Raw genomic sequence first — 15,574 nt, forward strand, 5'->3', positions numbered from 1 at the left:
CAGATGATAGCAAAGATCAGAGCCAATGGGATCAGAGTTAATTTGTCAAATTGGATCCAGAACTGGCTTAGTAGCAGGGAGCAGAGGATAATGGTTGTAGGATGTTGGTGTAACTGGAAATCTGTGTCTAGTGGTGTTCTGCAGGGATCAGTGTTGATTTCCTTACTATTTCTTTAGCATATAAAATAACTTAGACTGGAATGTAGGAAGGTTGACCAGTAAGTTCGCAGATGAAACAAAAATTGGTTGGCCATATGAGGTGAGAAGTTGCAAATGGAAATCATTTTTATGCAGAAGAATCTATGAGATATTACATTTTGATTGGTGGAACCCTAGAAAAGACTGAAGACCTTTGGTGTACATACCCACTGATCCCTTTTAGTACTGTAGCAGGTATGAAGGATATTTGCTTTTATTAGCTGAAACATTGACATTAAGAGTAGGGAGAGGATACTGGAACTTAATTAATGCTTGTTAGGCCATACTGAAACATTGCATGCACTGTACCAATGCATGCTATCAAAGGAATGTGATTATACTGAAGGCAGCATTGATCAGATTTGCCAGGATTTTGCCTAGGTTGGAGGGTTTTAGTTATGAAATGAGCTAGACAGACTGGGGTTTGCCTTGGAGCAGAGGAGAATGAGAGAGAAGATGATTGTGATATCTGGAATTATGGCAGCCATAGACAGGGTAAAAAGGATGAAACCTTTCCCCCTGATGGAGGGATAAATGCCTCAGGGTTAAGGTGAAGCCAGGAGGATGTCAGGGGAAAACAAAATCAAACAGAATGGTTAGAATCTGTAGCTCATGTCTGTAAGTCATGTAGAGGCCAAGCCCCTCATAATGTGTATGAAGTATTTTAGATGCATATTTGCAATTGCAAGTCACACAAGGCAGTCGATAAAATGCTGGCACATTAGACTGCAATATTTAGATAGCTGATATTGACTGGACTGAAAGGGCTGAAGGACCTTTACTGTGCCGTATACATCTATGACTCTGAAATGTGTTATAAATAATACCTTATTCATATTAATCGCAGATGTTCTGTTTATCTCAGTTCCCACAACACTTACATAGCATTCTGTGCTCTGCTAGGACCCGCTGTGTTGAACCTCACAGTAGATTTTGTTACAATCTATCTCTGACTCAGGCAGGGTAAACTGGCTGCTCAAGGTGTAAGTTCCCTTCTGGTTTCTCACTGATGGGTATGTCTTCAATCCAGCCGTGATTGGTTGCCCATGTTTCTTCCAGGTCACATTGGTGACGTCAGGGAAATAGTCCATCGTCAAACAACCAAAGACCGCCGAACCGTTGGTGTTGTGTTTCTGACAGGAGGAGACTAGGCCATAAAGTGTGGGGGTAGACGGCGTCTCTAGGGTAGAATGATCAATTGAGCAAGTTAGATTATGTTAATTCAACCTTAACAGTTAATCAAATGTATCCTCAGCGGTAAATGTATGCCTGTATATTTCCTGCTAAAATTTACAATGTAACTTGAGTATATTTTTATTTTCTATCAGTTGTTGATCATGATCTATTGGTTCCCTCTTAAGAAACATGCCCTCTCCCTTGACAATTGCCATGCAATTTAGGAATAAGAATGTCCTGATCCCACCCCCAGTAACTGTTTGAAAATCTTGCCGTTTTACACTTTCATTGGATTGCAAGTGAAGAGCAGAGAAGTTTCACGAAATGTGGATGTTGGAAATCAAAAACAAAAACAGAAAATGCTGGAAAAACCCATCATCTGAGGACAGAGATCAGAGTGAACGTTTCAGGTCTAGTGAGCCTTCCTCAAATTATCAATGTAAGTCTGATTGTTCCTTTGGAAAGAAGGTCACTGGCAGCAGCACAATCAGGAACTGAGCACTGGGAGTGGAATGATATCTATCACAGTTAATTTCATGCTAATTGCCTGAAAGTTGAAACTTTAACAATTATCTCAATTCTGGAGACCAAGGTAAATTGATGTTCCTCCATTGAGGTTCAGAGACTTGAGTGTTACAGCTAACTAAACTGAACATTTACATGGATATGATTTGAAAAAATTACAAGTACTCTTTAACTTCAATAACTATCAAACTGACATTGGCAGTTCACTGCTAAAACTCTAATATCTTAGACTAACCACCACATTCACTCTCAATCTCGACCACAATTTCCACTCGCATTGACAAATCCAACCCAGTACAGCCCATTCACCCTGGAACACACAACCCCCATCACAAGAGAGTAACACATTCCAAGACAATTTGTATTCCGGATGGACATGTGAACTACATTCCCCTCACTTAATTCCACTCCTGTCACCCTGCACCTGGTCCATAGTAAATCTGGCACAATCATTTTCACAACGTATGACAGGACCCGTCTTCCCCAGATCACCTTAGCCCTTGATCACTGATCTCTCATCTTCCCCAAGTCAATCTGTGCACATTGCATCAAAGCTCCCTTCCATCTGTCCGTTACTACCTGCCACTTTGCCAGACTGCAAGCTTTGCATTTTGACATCATGACCACTGTGACTTCATTACAGTGACCTTCTATCCCTTTACTCCCCCGGCACCCTGCTCACCTCTCAACTAACCATCTTGGCACAGATAGAACTCCTGCATGACTGCTCAAAACTACTCCAAACCAACTAAGCACAACTCAACCAACTTAGATTTTTAGATTAGATTACAGTACAGTGTGGAAACAGGACCTTCGGCTCAACAAGTCCACACCGACCTGCCGAAGCACTACCCACCCATACCTCTACATTTACCCCTTACCTAACACTACGGGCAATTTAGCATGGCCAATTCACCTGACCTGCACATCTTTGGACTGTGGGAGGAAACCGGAGCACCCGGAGGAAACCCGCGCAGACACAGGGAGAACGTGCAAACTCCACACAGTCAGTCGCCTGAGGCGGGAATTGAACCCGGGTCTCAGGTGCTGTGAGGCAGCAGTGGCACAACTGTGCCACCGTGCCGGCCACTTATTTCCTTGTGACCATTATCATTTGCCTTGATGCCACCCTGTCAGACTAGATGCATGCCAGCTTACCCAGCAGCCACCCAACACCTCGCAGCCTGCCAGCTCAAACTCTACCACATTCCCACTCTATCCCGCATTAGCTCACCACCTTCCAACTTCGAGCTGACAGAGTCACAGAGTCAAAGTCATGCAGCACAGAAACAGGGCTTTCAGTGCAGCTTGTCTATGCTGACCAGGATTCACAAATTAAACTTACTCCATTTGTCTGCATTTAGCCTATATCCACCCAGATCTATCCAGTTGGTCTACCTGTCCAAGTGTCAACAAAATGTTCTAACTGTATCTGCATTTAACCATTCCTCTGGCAGTTCATTCCAATATCAGGTACAGCTGCAACATGAAGCCCCAACCCCTATACTCGATGCTCTTAGCAAAGAAGACATGCATGTCAAACACCTTCTTCAACACGCTAGCTACTTGAGACACCACTTTCGAGAATCTAAGTATCTAAAACCACAGGTGCCTTTGTCCGACAACACTACCCAGTGCCCTACCGTTAACTGTAAATTGTGACAAGATTTTTCTTCCCAAAATGCAATGTCATATTCAGTTAAATTAAACTCCATCTGCCACTCCTCAGCCCAATGGCCTAGCTGATCGAGATCTCATTGTACTTTCAGATAACATTCTTCACTGTCAACTATGACACCAATGTTGGTGTCATGTGCAAACTGACCAACCATGTTCCATTCAGTGGTTTCATGGTTTTCAACCAATATTGTACCCTGTTCACATTTTCCCCAATACCCATTTTTTAAAGGTTGAGGGAAACATCTCCTTCTTGAACGGATTTAATATTTTGACTGCAATCACTCTCTGTGAGAGAGAAATCCAAACAATGAACCGTAAACAGAATGGTTCAATTTTAACAGGTGTTGGAAAAGAGCAGCAAGATTCATGATGATCTCATGAATCTCATTTACCTTCCCTTGCAACCGCAGGAGGTGCAACACTTGCGCCCACACACCTTCCCTTGCAACCGCAGGAGGTGCAACACTTGCGACCACACCTCCCCCCTCACTTCTCTCCAAGGCCCCAAAGGAAACTTCCACATCCGCCACAGATTCACCTGCACCTCCACCCACATCATCTACTGCATCCGCTGCAGCCGGTGTGGCCTCCTCTATATTGGGGAGACAGGCCACCTACTTGCGGAGCGATTCAGAGAGCACCTCTGGGCCACCCGGACGAACCAACCCAACCACCCTGTAGCACAGCATTTCAACTCCCCCTCCCACTCCACCGAGGATATGCAGGTCATTGGACTCATCCACCGCCAAACCACAACAACGCGACGGTCGGAGGAGGAGCGTCTTATCTTCCGACTGGGAACCCTCCAACCACAGGGGATGAACTTGGACTTCACCAGTTTCTTCATCCCCCCTCCCCCCACCTTGTCTCAGCCGAATCCCTCCAGCCCGGCACCGCCTTCCTGACCTGCAGTCTTCTTCTTGACCTCTCCGATTCCATCCTACTCCGACCTATCACCCTCACTTTGACCTCTTTCCACCTATCACATTTCCAACGCCCCTCCTCCAAGTCCCTCCTCCCTACCTTTTATCTTCTCCTGCTGAACACTCTCTGCTCATTCCTGAAGAAGGGCCTGTGCCCGAAACGTCGAATCTCCTGTTCCCTGGATGCTGCCTGACCTGCTGTGCTGTTCCAGCAATAAAGTTTCAACTTTGATCTCCAGCATCTGCAGACCTCACTTTCTCCTCGAAGATCTCATGAATGGACGAGCATTCTAGAGGGAGCACAGTGTCTCCTTCAGCTTCTAAATTTGCTGTGTTCACATGTTCTTTAGGCAGTATGGCCCGAAACTGCATTGGTCTGTTCTTCAGATTATTATTTCAAGCAGAATTGCTAAATAGTCTTTGTCAATGATCTTTTAAAGCCACAAAACGTGTGTGTTTAGTGTACAGCGGAATTGAAAGGTTATTCGTGATTAATTATATCACAGTCATGGCATTTTCGCTGAATAGCAAGAATTAGATTATACTTTTGAAATTCTATTTATATTTTTGTGACTTGTAAACTTTTTAAAGACATGATATAGCGGAGCCAGTGTTGGAATGGGGTGAACAAAATTTTAAAACATCACAACAACAGGTAAAGTCCAACAGGATTATTTGGAAGCTTCGCACTCTAGAAATATTCAATACATCAGTTCAGTTGCATGACACTGATCTTTTTCCATAAATTCTGGATCTTATGATCCTGTTCCACAGCTACCTGATGCGCCGAAAGCTAATGCTTCCAAATAAACCTGTTGGACTAAAATTTGGTGTTGTCTTATTTTTAAATTTTGTTCAAAGCTGGACCTTGTGTTCGAAGTAGATAACTGACTTCTGAATTTGGAATGTAAGGCATGGATTAGTTTAAATCTTCAATTATGTGTAAGTAAATATCGTGCCCTAAAGGTAACTTCATTTTCCCTTCATTTCCAAAACCTTTGCGATCTGCTTTTCAACATAATATTCGGCTTTATAAAAGTTCAATACGCATGCTGTTTGCATTCAATGTGAAAACTGTAGCGGTTTACTGTCACCAACCTTGTAAACAGTGCAAAAACAATGTAGAAACCAGAAACAACTTCACCAATATAACAAATTTAATGTAGCCCAAGCACATTCTCTCCTCAAAAAGAACAAAGAACATTAAGTTACAACACTGAGGAACAACGATGTATTTGTAGCAGAACTAACTCTGCAAACATTTTCAACAGAATCAAGAACATAAATCTAACCACAAAACAATCCCAAACTGGAATCCAAAAACACTGCTTACCATCAAACAAGCTAATGAAAAATATTGAATAGAAACAAGGAGTCATATCAGCAGCCTTGTTTGTGAGTCAACTTATTTAAAAAACACTAAGTTTTAATGTTTTCAGCAACAATTCAATTTATTTCCAACCCGTACACCTTTCCTGATCATTTCAATCTTGTGTAATGCACAGTAAAGCAGTTAAAGGCATTTACTGATTAATCACTAAAATCAAACAAAATGATTTCAATGGACAAACATTACCATTATAATCGTATGATAAGTTTAGTCTCAATTACGAAACCTGATGAATTCAGCAGTTTAATACTTTAGTCCCAAATTTCATATGAATGTGGCCAGACAAAACAGACTTTACTTAATTTACAATTAGAACGGATATATTTTTTAAAAATGTCAATGCATTAAAACGTCTAGTTCATTTCTCACACTTCCGTGCTTCTGCCTTAATTTGGTACTCAGTTACAAATGGATACAACATTTTTCAATCAATCAAAACAAAATCGCCACGAGAGTTTAACAAAGCAGAAATGATTCAGGACAAATAAAGAACTTCACAAATATTCGTTATTAAAAGTCATCCAGACACATACACACTGCAAAAAAAAACGCCAATTACTGAAAGCATGAAACGCAGTTCAATTCCTGAAATTGATTAAAAATCCAATCAACTCAATTCAACAGAATCATATAAAATAAAATCAGATTCCAATCAACAAAACAACAGAATTAAATGAAAGAGAATCAGAATCGAATCAACTCAATGTAACAGTATCACATAAAACAAATTCAAAATTCAATCAATTCTGCTCAACAGAATCAAATAAAACAAACTCTGAATTCAATCAACAGAATGAAATATAACACTGCAAGAAAGTTTCATGACAGAATCTAATGTGCTTGACATCAACCAAATTAATAAACTGAATGACAAACTACAATCACGGTAAGAAAATTATGTATATGTAGAATAGATTCAAGAAATTAATATTGATATTTTAGCATAGTTGATCATGTTTGGTAATATTTCGAACATCTTTAAATTCTTAGCATTTGCTGACAATAATAAAACTCAGAGTGGGTGTCACTGACATTAAACATTATTTCTACCTTACTGCTTAAGATACTGTTGGCGTTTCAATTAACCCAGCCACACAGATTCACAGAGCAGTTGACTCCCTCACCACCATTTAGTTATTTGCTGAGACTTAAATTAATTTTATAATCAGTTTTAACAAAAATCAATTACAACCAAATCAAGCTCAGCACAGAACATGTGTTTCATTTAATTGAGGAATTATTACCATGAATAGAAAGTTAAAAGAAATTCATCAAGGAAGTTCAAGTTTCTTGCCTGCAGTTCCCGTCACCATGGTCCCTTGGCCCCAGCAAGGAAGGTAGTCACAGTGTTACATTCTCTGAAGTGGTTCACACAATAACGGGCTCGACAAATAAAAAAAATCTACCATTATTTTAAATATTTCTTACCACAAGCAAAATAAATTCACGATAAATCTTCATCACATTACGATTGTGCTAGTGAATACTGATCACTCTTGATAAATGATATTCACTAGCACAGTCTTGATAAATGATTATAATGATTTATACTTCACAGAGTAACACGAGCTGGACCTCAAAATCACCAACTGGTGCATCAATAATTTACAAATTAAACTGTGATATTTACATCATATCCCACAGAAGAAATGCAAGTTAAGAGGTTTGGAGAAGTAAACATTGACTGGTTTCAACAGCAAGGGCTGAACGGGCTATTATATTGATCATAATTGCAGTGACACTCCAGTCACACGTACGTCTCTTGCACAGTAATAGATGGCGGTGTCTTCGATCTTCAGGGTCTTCATGTTCAACGCGAAGATATTTTTCGAAGTGTTGTTGGACGCAGTAAATCGATCCTTAATCGCTGGGGCATAGTCATTGCTGGATGAACTGTAGTAGTGAAGCAGCCACTCCAGGCTCTGTCTGGGAACCTGTCTGAGCAAGTACATATAGCAGTTACCAAGATCAATACCACTAGTTTCACAGGTCAGTTTCTGAGTGCCTCCGGGGCGGCCGCTCTCTGCCTCTGGTTGAGTCAAAATAACCTCCGACTGGATACCTTTAAAAAGAAAACAAAATGCTGGATGAAATGTCACCTGAGTCTTTTACATTCCTGGGGTAGACGAACATTGACTCAGTGACAAAGAGAGATGAACAAAAACACTCACATGAAAAGAAAGTCACTAACAAACTGAGAAACATTGTTGACATAATCATTCTGCTAACTTGTGGAAAGCGGTTCTGACAAGACCTTTCTAAACAAACCAGATTTAGGAGTATCGAATGACGGTCCAGTGACCAGGATTTATATGGCCATCAGAAGGGGCAGGCTTACATGTTCCACCTGTTGGTTTCCTGGTATCACCTTGCACAGCCCTAAACGATGGGCTCATATATTTATACGAGATATTTTCGTAAACATGGATGTACACACATCTTGGGAATAGCTTGTTTGGAAGTGTTTTTTAATGGTGAAAGTGAAATTGAAAAGTTTGAGGTCTGTTTCAGATGATAGTTTAAATGTTAGCTCTCTTTATTTCAACATTCATTCACAAGCAGATAAAACTAAAATCAAAGATATTATTATCCAAGAAAATAACTAACTTTTCTTCTGGACTCTCCAAGTCTCCGTCACATGTAACTCATAAGGGACGTGTCTAAATTCAACTAAGGCAAGTGAATACAGAGAGTGTCCAAAGTGATTATGTTTAGAATATTCAATTAGAAATTAACTCCCTTTAATTCTACATTCAACCACAAGCAGATAGAGATAAAAAGGAGTGCAATTAATTTATCAGACAATAAAATTACTGACTTTATGTTCGCTAACATTCAAGATTTCTCTCACATTACAAAATAACATATAATTTCTAATGGGCGTTTCTAGATTCAATCTTGGCAGCCCAATATGAAGATATCTAAAGTGATTGTGTTCATAATGTGGGTGCATTAAACAGTTTGGGCCGGGAGATTAGAAGAAATTCTTCACATTGCAGAATATCTGTCTTTGTATCTTTTTCAACCCTAAGATTTGAAAATGCATAGTGAAGGAAAACTGTGTGCCTGATCAATAAAAAGTGAATTGAAAGTGAATTGACAGTGAATAACACTCAATAAACTTGTGAAAGAGAATCTAATGAACTGAAGCAGGCCGGTTGATAAGTTAAAAAAAACACCAACATCCAAATCTTTGGAAGCAATTGTGTGGATATATCAGGAGTGTCTGGCAACTTACGGAGTATTAAAATAATAAGTTCTGTAGATGTAGGTCATAAACTGCACATTTCTCTACTCTTTGGTGGCTATGACAATGTTTGTTAATTAATTGAAAGCAGCAAAAAATAACCATTACATTACACCAGTATAAAGGTCCCACTCAATTGTTATGAGATGCATTAATCAGAGAATGGTGCAACAAGTTATGCAAGTTCAATTCAAGTTTGTTAATTTACTTTCAGATGATTACAAATGTTACTGCAATGTGGGAGTTTGAATCCATTAACTTTATATTCAGGAAGGATAATGAATAAACACGCTTAACTAACTAGAATGACCTTTAGGTGAAAGTAACAGAAATTTCTGGCCTGCAATCAATTTCCTGTTTTCTGATTGTCACACAGTGAACACTGTATTCAGCGACCTTCCCAGTTAAAGAAGAAATGCCAAGCGAAATGTGTCCATTGTGGGTAAATGGGAAAAATATAGTTTGCTTGCTTAGATTTTATTTAATGGGGTTCATGCTCCCTTTTAATCTGCCAGATACAATAGTTGGCAACAATTAAGCTGACTGCAGAAATGGTCCTCGAGTTCTCAATTTCATTTACCGGAAGCATCTGAAGTTTCTGCAGTAGATCAAAGATATTGCCTATGGCAATACTAGTTTGAAAATGTCTGATCTTGGAAGCTAAGCAGTATTTGGGTAGGAAACCACCTGGGAACACCAGGTACTATAGGCTCTAGGGCAGGTACGGTGGACTCAGTGGTTAGCACCGCTGCCTCACAGCGCCAGGGACCCAGTTTCAATTCCGGCTTCGGGAGACTGTCTGTGTGGAGTTTGTGCATTCTCCCCGCATCTGCGTAGATTTCCTCTGGGGTTCTCTGGTTTCCTCCCATGATCCAGAGATGTGGAGCTTTGGTGAATTGGCCATGCTAAATTGTCCATAATGTTCAAAGATGTGTAGGTTAGGTACATTAATCAGGGGAACTGTAGGGTAATGGGTGTGGGCGGAATACTCTTCGAAGGGGCGGTGTGGATTTGACAGGCCTTTTCTGCACTGTAGGAATTCTAATTCTAATATCTTGTCTCCTGTTGACCATTTGCCAGAAAGCCAACATCAAACCATAATCAAACCACTGCCTCCGGTTAAACAGATCCACTCAGCAACAATGTTGACTGAAATATTATTCTTGAGTTGTATAACTTGAAGAGGTAGTCCCTTCTCTTATTAATGGAAATATTTGTGGAATCTCTGACATACTCGAAACATTAACAGTTCACTGGAGAATCACTATAGCGCTCTATCATATTGAGAAAAAAATAAGCAGATAGTTAGTCATGGAGTGAACAGCGGGAAAATAGTCCTTTCAGTCCAACCCGGCCATGCAGACCATAACCCAAATCAAACTAATCCCAACTGTGTGCACTTGGCCCATATCCTCCCAAACATGTCTTTTAAAAGATGTATCTGTACCCACACCCAACTCTTCCTCTGGAAGTTCATTCCACGCATGAATCATTCTCTGTGAAAAAAATGTTGCCTCTGATATCTTTTTAACTTTTTTATCCTCTCACCTTAAAATATGTCACATACTCTTGAAATCCTCCCCCCCCTCCCCCCTCCACCCACCACTCTAGGGAAAAGACATTTGCCGTTCACCTTACAAACTCATGTGAGCTCATCTCTCGAACTCTTACGTTCTAGTGAAAGAAAAAAGTTCCAGTCTATCTGGATTGCCAAAAGTGACTCAGTTCTCCCACACTCTCCATATTGTTAAACTAAAGATCGTCCTTCCACCCCGGGTCACATATAGCGTCCATTGATTCAAAGCATTAAAAGAGAGTTGTCCTTTCGGTATTGTTCAATTTTATTTTGCTTCAAACACCATCAAACAAAGATAGATCCCCATGTCATTGCTGATTTATGGAATCGACTGGACAGTGTCGACTGAAATACCAACAGTACCATCCTGAACGTACTTTGCAGGTTCACCTCTTGCTCAAAAACGCAATGAGACGCCAGAGAACAGTGAACACCCTCTCCGTTACATCCCCCCCCTCCCCCTTATACTTTGATCCGTGTGAAAACCATGTTGCCAACAATGGTCAAAGGAAAGTGTTTTTTTTTTTAACTTGCTTAATTCATGTCTCTGATGATGGTCGAATAAAGAAGTGTTGCTGCCAGCATTTCTGGGTAACATGTGTGCATTAATTTTCATGTTAGCTTCCTTTGAGAAATAAGTCAAGAATAGCTAAATGACTCGAGAAACAAAATATGGGAACAGGTCATTAAATTCCTTAGGGCTGCACTAACTGTTTGAATAATGATATAGTTCTGCCTCTACTTTACCCCCACAAGCCAGCACTTACAGGATTGGAGATCATACCTGTTTTGATAATGGATTAGATCTTACAAAGTGTTCCCTAATGTAACAGCAGCTCATTGTTTTTGCACTATTTTCATCATATTTAGATGTGAATACTCGGTAACGACAAGTAATTTCCACAGTTGCTGGAGGAATACTGTAGTTAATGCGATATTAGTTAACGTTAACAAAACAAAAAATAAGAACAACTACAATTTGGAATAAATGAATACATCCACACAGACATACTCATGGTCACACACACACTCACTCACAGTCTCATCTAATCGCAGAATAATTGGTCACCTCATTACAGTCAAATTGTAAGTAATTTAGAATGAGTGTCGGTGGATCCTGCTAAGGCAGAAAGAAATCAGCACTAGCAAATTCTAGTTGCCTGGAATTGTTCATGTTGGAGCAGAGGAGGTTGAGGGATTTTTTTTTTTGAGAAGCACATCAATGTCATATCCGGATGAAGTAGATGGGAAAAAAACTCTTTAGATTGGGTGGGAAAGTTCAGTGAATGAGGTGCTTACACATAAGTGTTTGGCTGCAAAATGACATGGAAGATTCAGGAAACTCAGTCCATGAAAGGTAGTAGATGCAGGAACACTCAAATCATTTAAAATGTGCTAGACTACTGTATATACTTCAAGTGCGAGAACCTGCAGGTTCCCGAACGATATGCTACAAAGTGTTGGCCGAAGGCTCTGTTTTCTGGTAGCATGCCCGATGGGCAAAGTGATCTCTCTCTGTCATGAAAACTTTCCACTGCAGGGGACTCTAAATCCATCCCTCCTACTTTGTTTAATTCAGAGGCTCTAATTCACATGATTTATATCATACATGATCCAAGCTTTCGTTTCAATTACATATCAATAAACTCCACCCAACACTCTGGTGATGTGGAAATTAATGGTCTGATTAATGGTCCCAGACACTGTTTGGGGCAACATCCCTTTGTTCAACTAAGGTCAGTAAAACAAATTAACAAAGTGAAAGGCACACACCATACTTTTATAGAAACCATCCAGTTTCATCTCCAACCAGACGCAACTTAAATTCAGAACATTGCGCAGAAGATAGATGAGCCCTCACAACACCTTGCTTGTTTTTTTGTGTGTGGAATAACACACGAAAGGTTAATTTAACCTGACTGATTTGCACTTCACAAGTTATTTGTCAACGTCTCTCAACAGACATGCAAGCAACTTTTAGAAATCATGGATCAAAGGGGCATCTGTTTTTTTTGGAGTCAAGAAAGATCCACAGTGATATTTTGCAGGTATAACTGTTTAGGCTTGAGACTGCTTCCATTAAATTCCTGATGAAGGGCTTATGCCCGAAATGTCAATTCTCCTGCTCCTCGGATGCTGCCTGACCTGCTGTGTTTTTCCAGCACCACACTCTCGACAGATATAGGTACAGAAAAGGCGATCTCTCCAAATATTGATTCTTTTACACTGACACACGGACATACCTATCTGTACATAAAGAGTGTATCCGTTGCCTTTGTTTTGTTTATGAAATCGAGGAAATAAATCAAACACTGTGTTAGAGTGAGGAAGTGATGGATTCAGAAAAACATCTAAAACTGGGAACATTAAATAAGAAGAGAGAATAACAAAATGCACAAGATCAAATACATTAAAAGGTGCAGTCGATGTGTCCCAGACTTTAGAGAATCGAATGAGTTTGTTACGTGGTCCAGAGGCTCGTCCAACGACGTCCTAGAACTGGACCATGAAACAGATGGACAGGTCGATTTGGTAAATGTCACTTCAATGTGATCATATACGGCCCCACGTATTCTGTATCCTGACACAGGCCACATTGGCAGATGTCTCCTCCTGATCGTGTCCCCTGGGTTTATTTTCTGATCAGAAGTGAGATGTGCTGCTTGATGCCGGCGCTTAGAAACAGGAAGTTGTGTGTCAGTTGAGAATGATAAACCAGGTGCCACTTTCCTGTTATCAACACAGTCTTCCTGCCTGTGAGGGTGAACACACACTGACAACATTGAGAGCAAACGGCCAGATTACTGTTGGTCTTAACATTATGTTCAATTCCATTCCCAATTACGAGAATGAAACATGAGAAACACAAGATTATTTAAACTATAGTGCATTAACTGTCAGAGAGATAAGGTGAGCGTTATCACCAGGCGAAAGCAGTTAAATGACAATAAGTAATTTCGCTCATTCACCTCAGTTTAAAAGTAGAAAGCTTTAGGCAAGTTGGGCGCTATCTCAGATAAAATGCAAAAAGACGTTGCATCAGAAAGAACAGGTCTTTCTGCCTTGGAATGTTCCTTTGTTAATAGTTTGCTATTTTCTTTTTTTTCTTCCATTCATGTACAATATCAAGAAGAAACTTAAGATCTGAGAATGTGTGTGAGACAAATTTCTGAGAGAAAGAGAAGAGATTACGTGGTTTAGTAGATCTGGTGTTACATTTGATTAAATAATGATCCCATGTAGTCCTCTTTCGAATTCCTTCTGAGGTCACAAGTAGAGGGCACAAGACTTATGTTCTTAAATTAAATAAGGACAATTCCGAAGATATGAAAACAGTACTACTTAAACTGAGCGAGTACATCATATAAAGGAATAGTTAATAACGGTGCAGTAACGGACATTAGATTAGATATTTCAGACTATACCGCAGAGATAATTTCTGTCGAGTGAGAAAACAAAACTCAAGGAAAACAGTCATGATCCATGGTTTAAAATTAAATAATAACACCAAATAAATGTAAATTTATATTATTGCACACTGATAGGTATTAAGTCAGAAATTGGATATATTTGGACAAGTTGAAGAATAAAAGTTTAAGAAGGAAACAAGTATCTGACTAAAAGTGAAAGTTAGCTAGCAAGATGAAATAGACAGTTAGAGATAGTACTGACATGCTTTCAACAATAGAGTTAACAATAATGATGTTGGTACTGTCGAAATTGAGTCAGTCAAACTAGTAACCATAAGTAGATAGACAATTAATTGTACAGGTATGCTCCAGTCCAGTCGATAGAGGATATGTGTAACACATCAGAAATAGGTGGTAAATCGGGAAAATAAAAGGAGGTTAAGATAGAAACAAAATGACAATCGTCAGTGAAGTGTTCCTGAACAAATAGCTGGAGCTCCTTGTTGACAACCCGGGATCATGGTCAACTTCATGCACGGATATTAATAGATAAGCAACTCGAGAAATATTTCATACATTAGTTTTTCGCTTCCAAAATTTCCGAGGTTCAGGGAATGTTCCAGTAGATTGGAATATTGTGAATTGAAATTCATTATTAAAAAGGGGAGATATAGAAAGCAGAAAACTGCTTGTCAGTTAACATAGCTTCGGGCATGGGGAATATATTAGAAGCTATTTTTCGGAAATATCAAGCCCATCAGGTGAAATTAATATTACTTTGTAATGGGAAAATCATGCCTCCAGTTCATTGTAGGTTTTTGACGAATTGCCGCAGTTGATAAAGGAGGAGCAATACATGCATTGTACTTATTTACAGGAATCATAGAAACATAGGAAAATAGTGACCAGGAGTAGGCTATACACATCACTGAGTTTGTCCCGTGATTCAATAGAATCTTGGTTGATGAAAGTCTGCTGAACTTTCGCAGCACTCCCTCTCTGGTTGCCAAGGAAATTATGGGAAAAATAAATCTAAGAGACAGCATTCATTAAAAGTCAGTTTTAAACATTAAAATTCAGCGTGGCTTTGGTGGAAGTGATATCATATCGGATATGGTTGATACTGTTTTCCGAGGAGGCAATGAGATGTGTGGTTAAGTGTAAAAAATGGATGCAATCCTTCCTAACTTCAATCAGATTTTTGACAAAATTTTGCACCTTCAATAAATTAAGAGCGCAGGGGATCCGGTGCAATTTGGGAAATGCATCTGAACTTTATTTGGTAGCAGAAGGCAGAGGGAAATGGTCGAAAGTACAGTTTGTGAAGAAATCTTGTGTCTGGTGGTGTATTAAAATACTTTGGTACCGGATCCTTTGCTGATTGCAGTCAGATTAATGGTTTGGCCACGAAGTAGCACTTTTGATCAGTAAGTTCAAAGATGAGGCGAA

General features: G+C 39.7%; 1 protein-coding gene across 1 annotated transcript in view; it reads right to left on the reverse strand.

Annotated features, from left to right (window-relative positions):
• Positions 1–1,097: 1,097 nt before the first annotated feature.
• Positions 1,098–15,574, reverse strand: part of LOC122562957 (immunoglobulin gamma-1 heavy chain-like) — a 28,610-nt gene continuing 14,133 nt past the window's right edge. Inside the window, exons 2-3 of the mRNA XM_087973798.1 lie at positions 7,646–7,954; positions 1,098–1,378 (exon numbers count right to left, since the gene is read on the reverse strand). Of these exons, the coding sequence (XP_087829924.1) occupies positions 1,098–1,378; positions 7,646–7,954 (590 nt within the window). The remainder of the gene's footprint in view (positions 1,379–7,645; positions 7,955–15,574) is intronic.

Source organism: Chiloscyllium plagiosum, unplaced genomic scaffold (assembly GCF_037043375.1).
Source record: "Chiloscyllium plagiosum isolate Xiang-an unplaced genomic scaffold, Cpla_swu_hap1 HiC_scaffold_26, whole genome shotgun sequence".
Classification (NCBI taxonomy): domain Eukaryota; kingdom Metazoa; phylum Chordata; class Chondrichthyes; order Orectolobiformes; family Hemiscylliidae; genus Chiloscyllium; species Chiloscyllium plagiosum.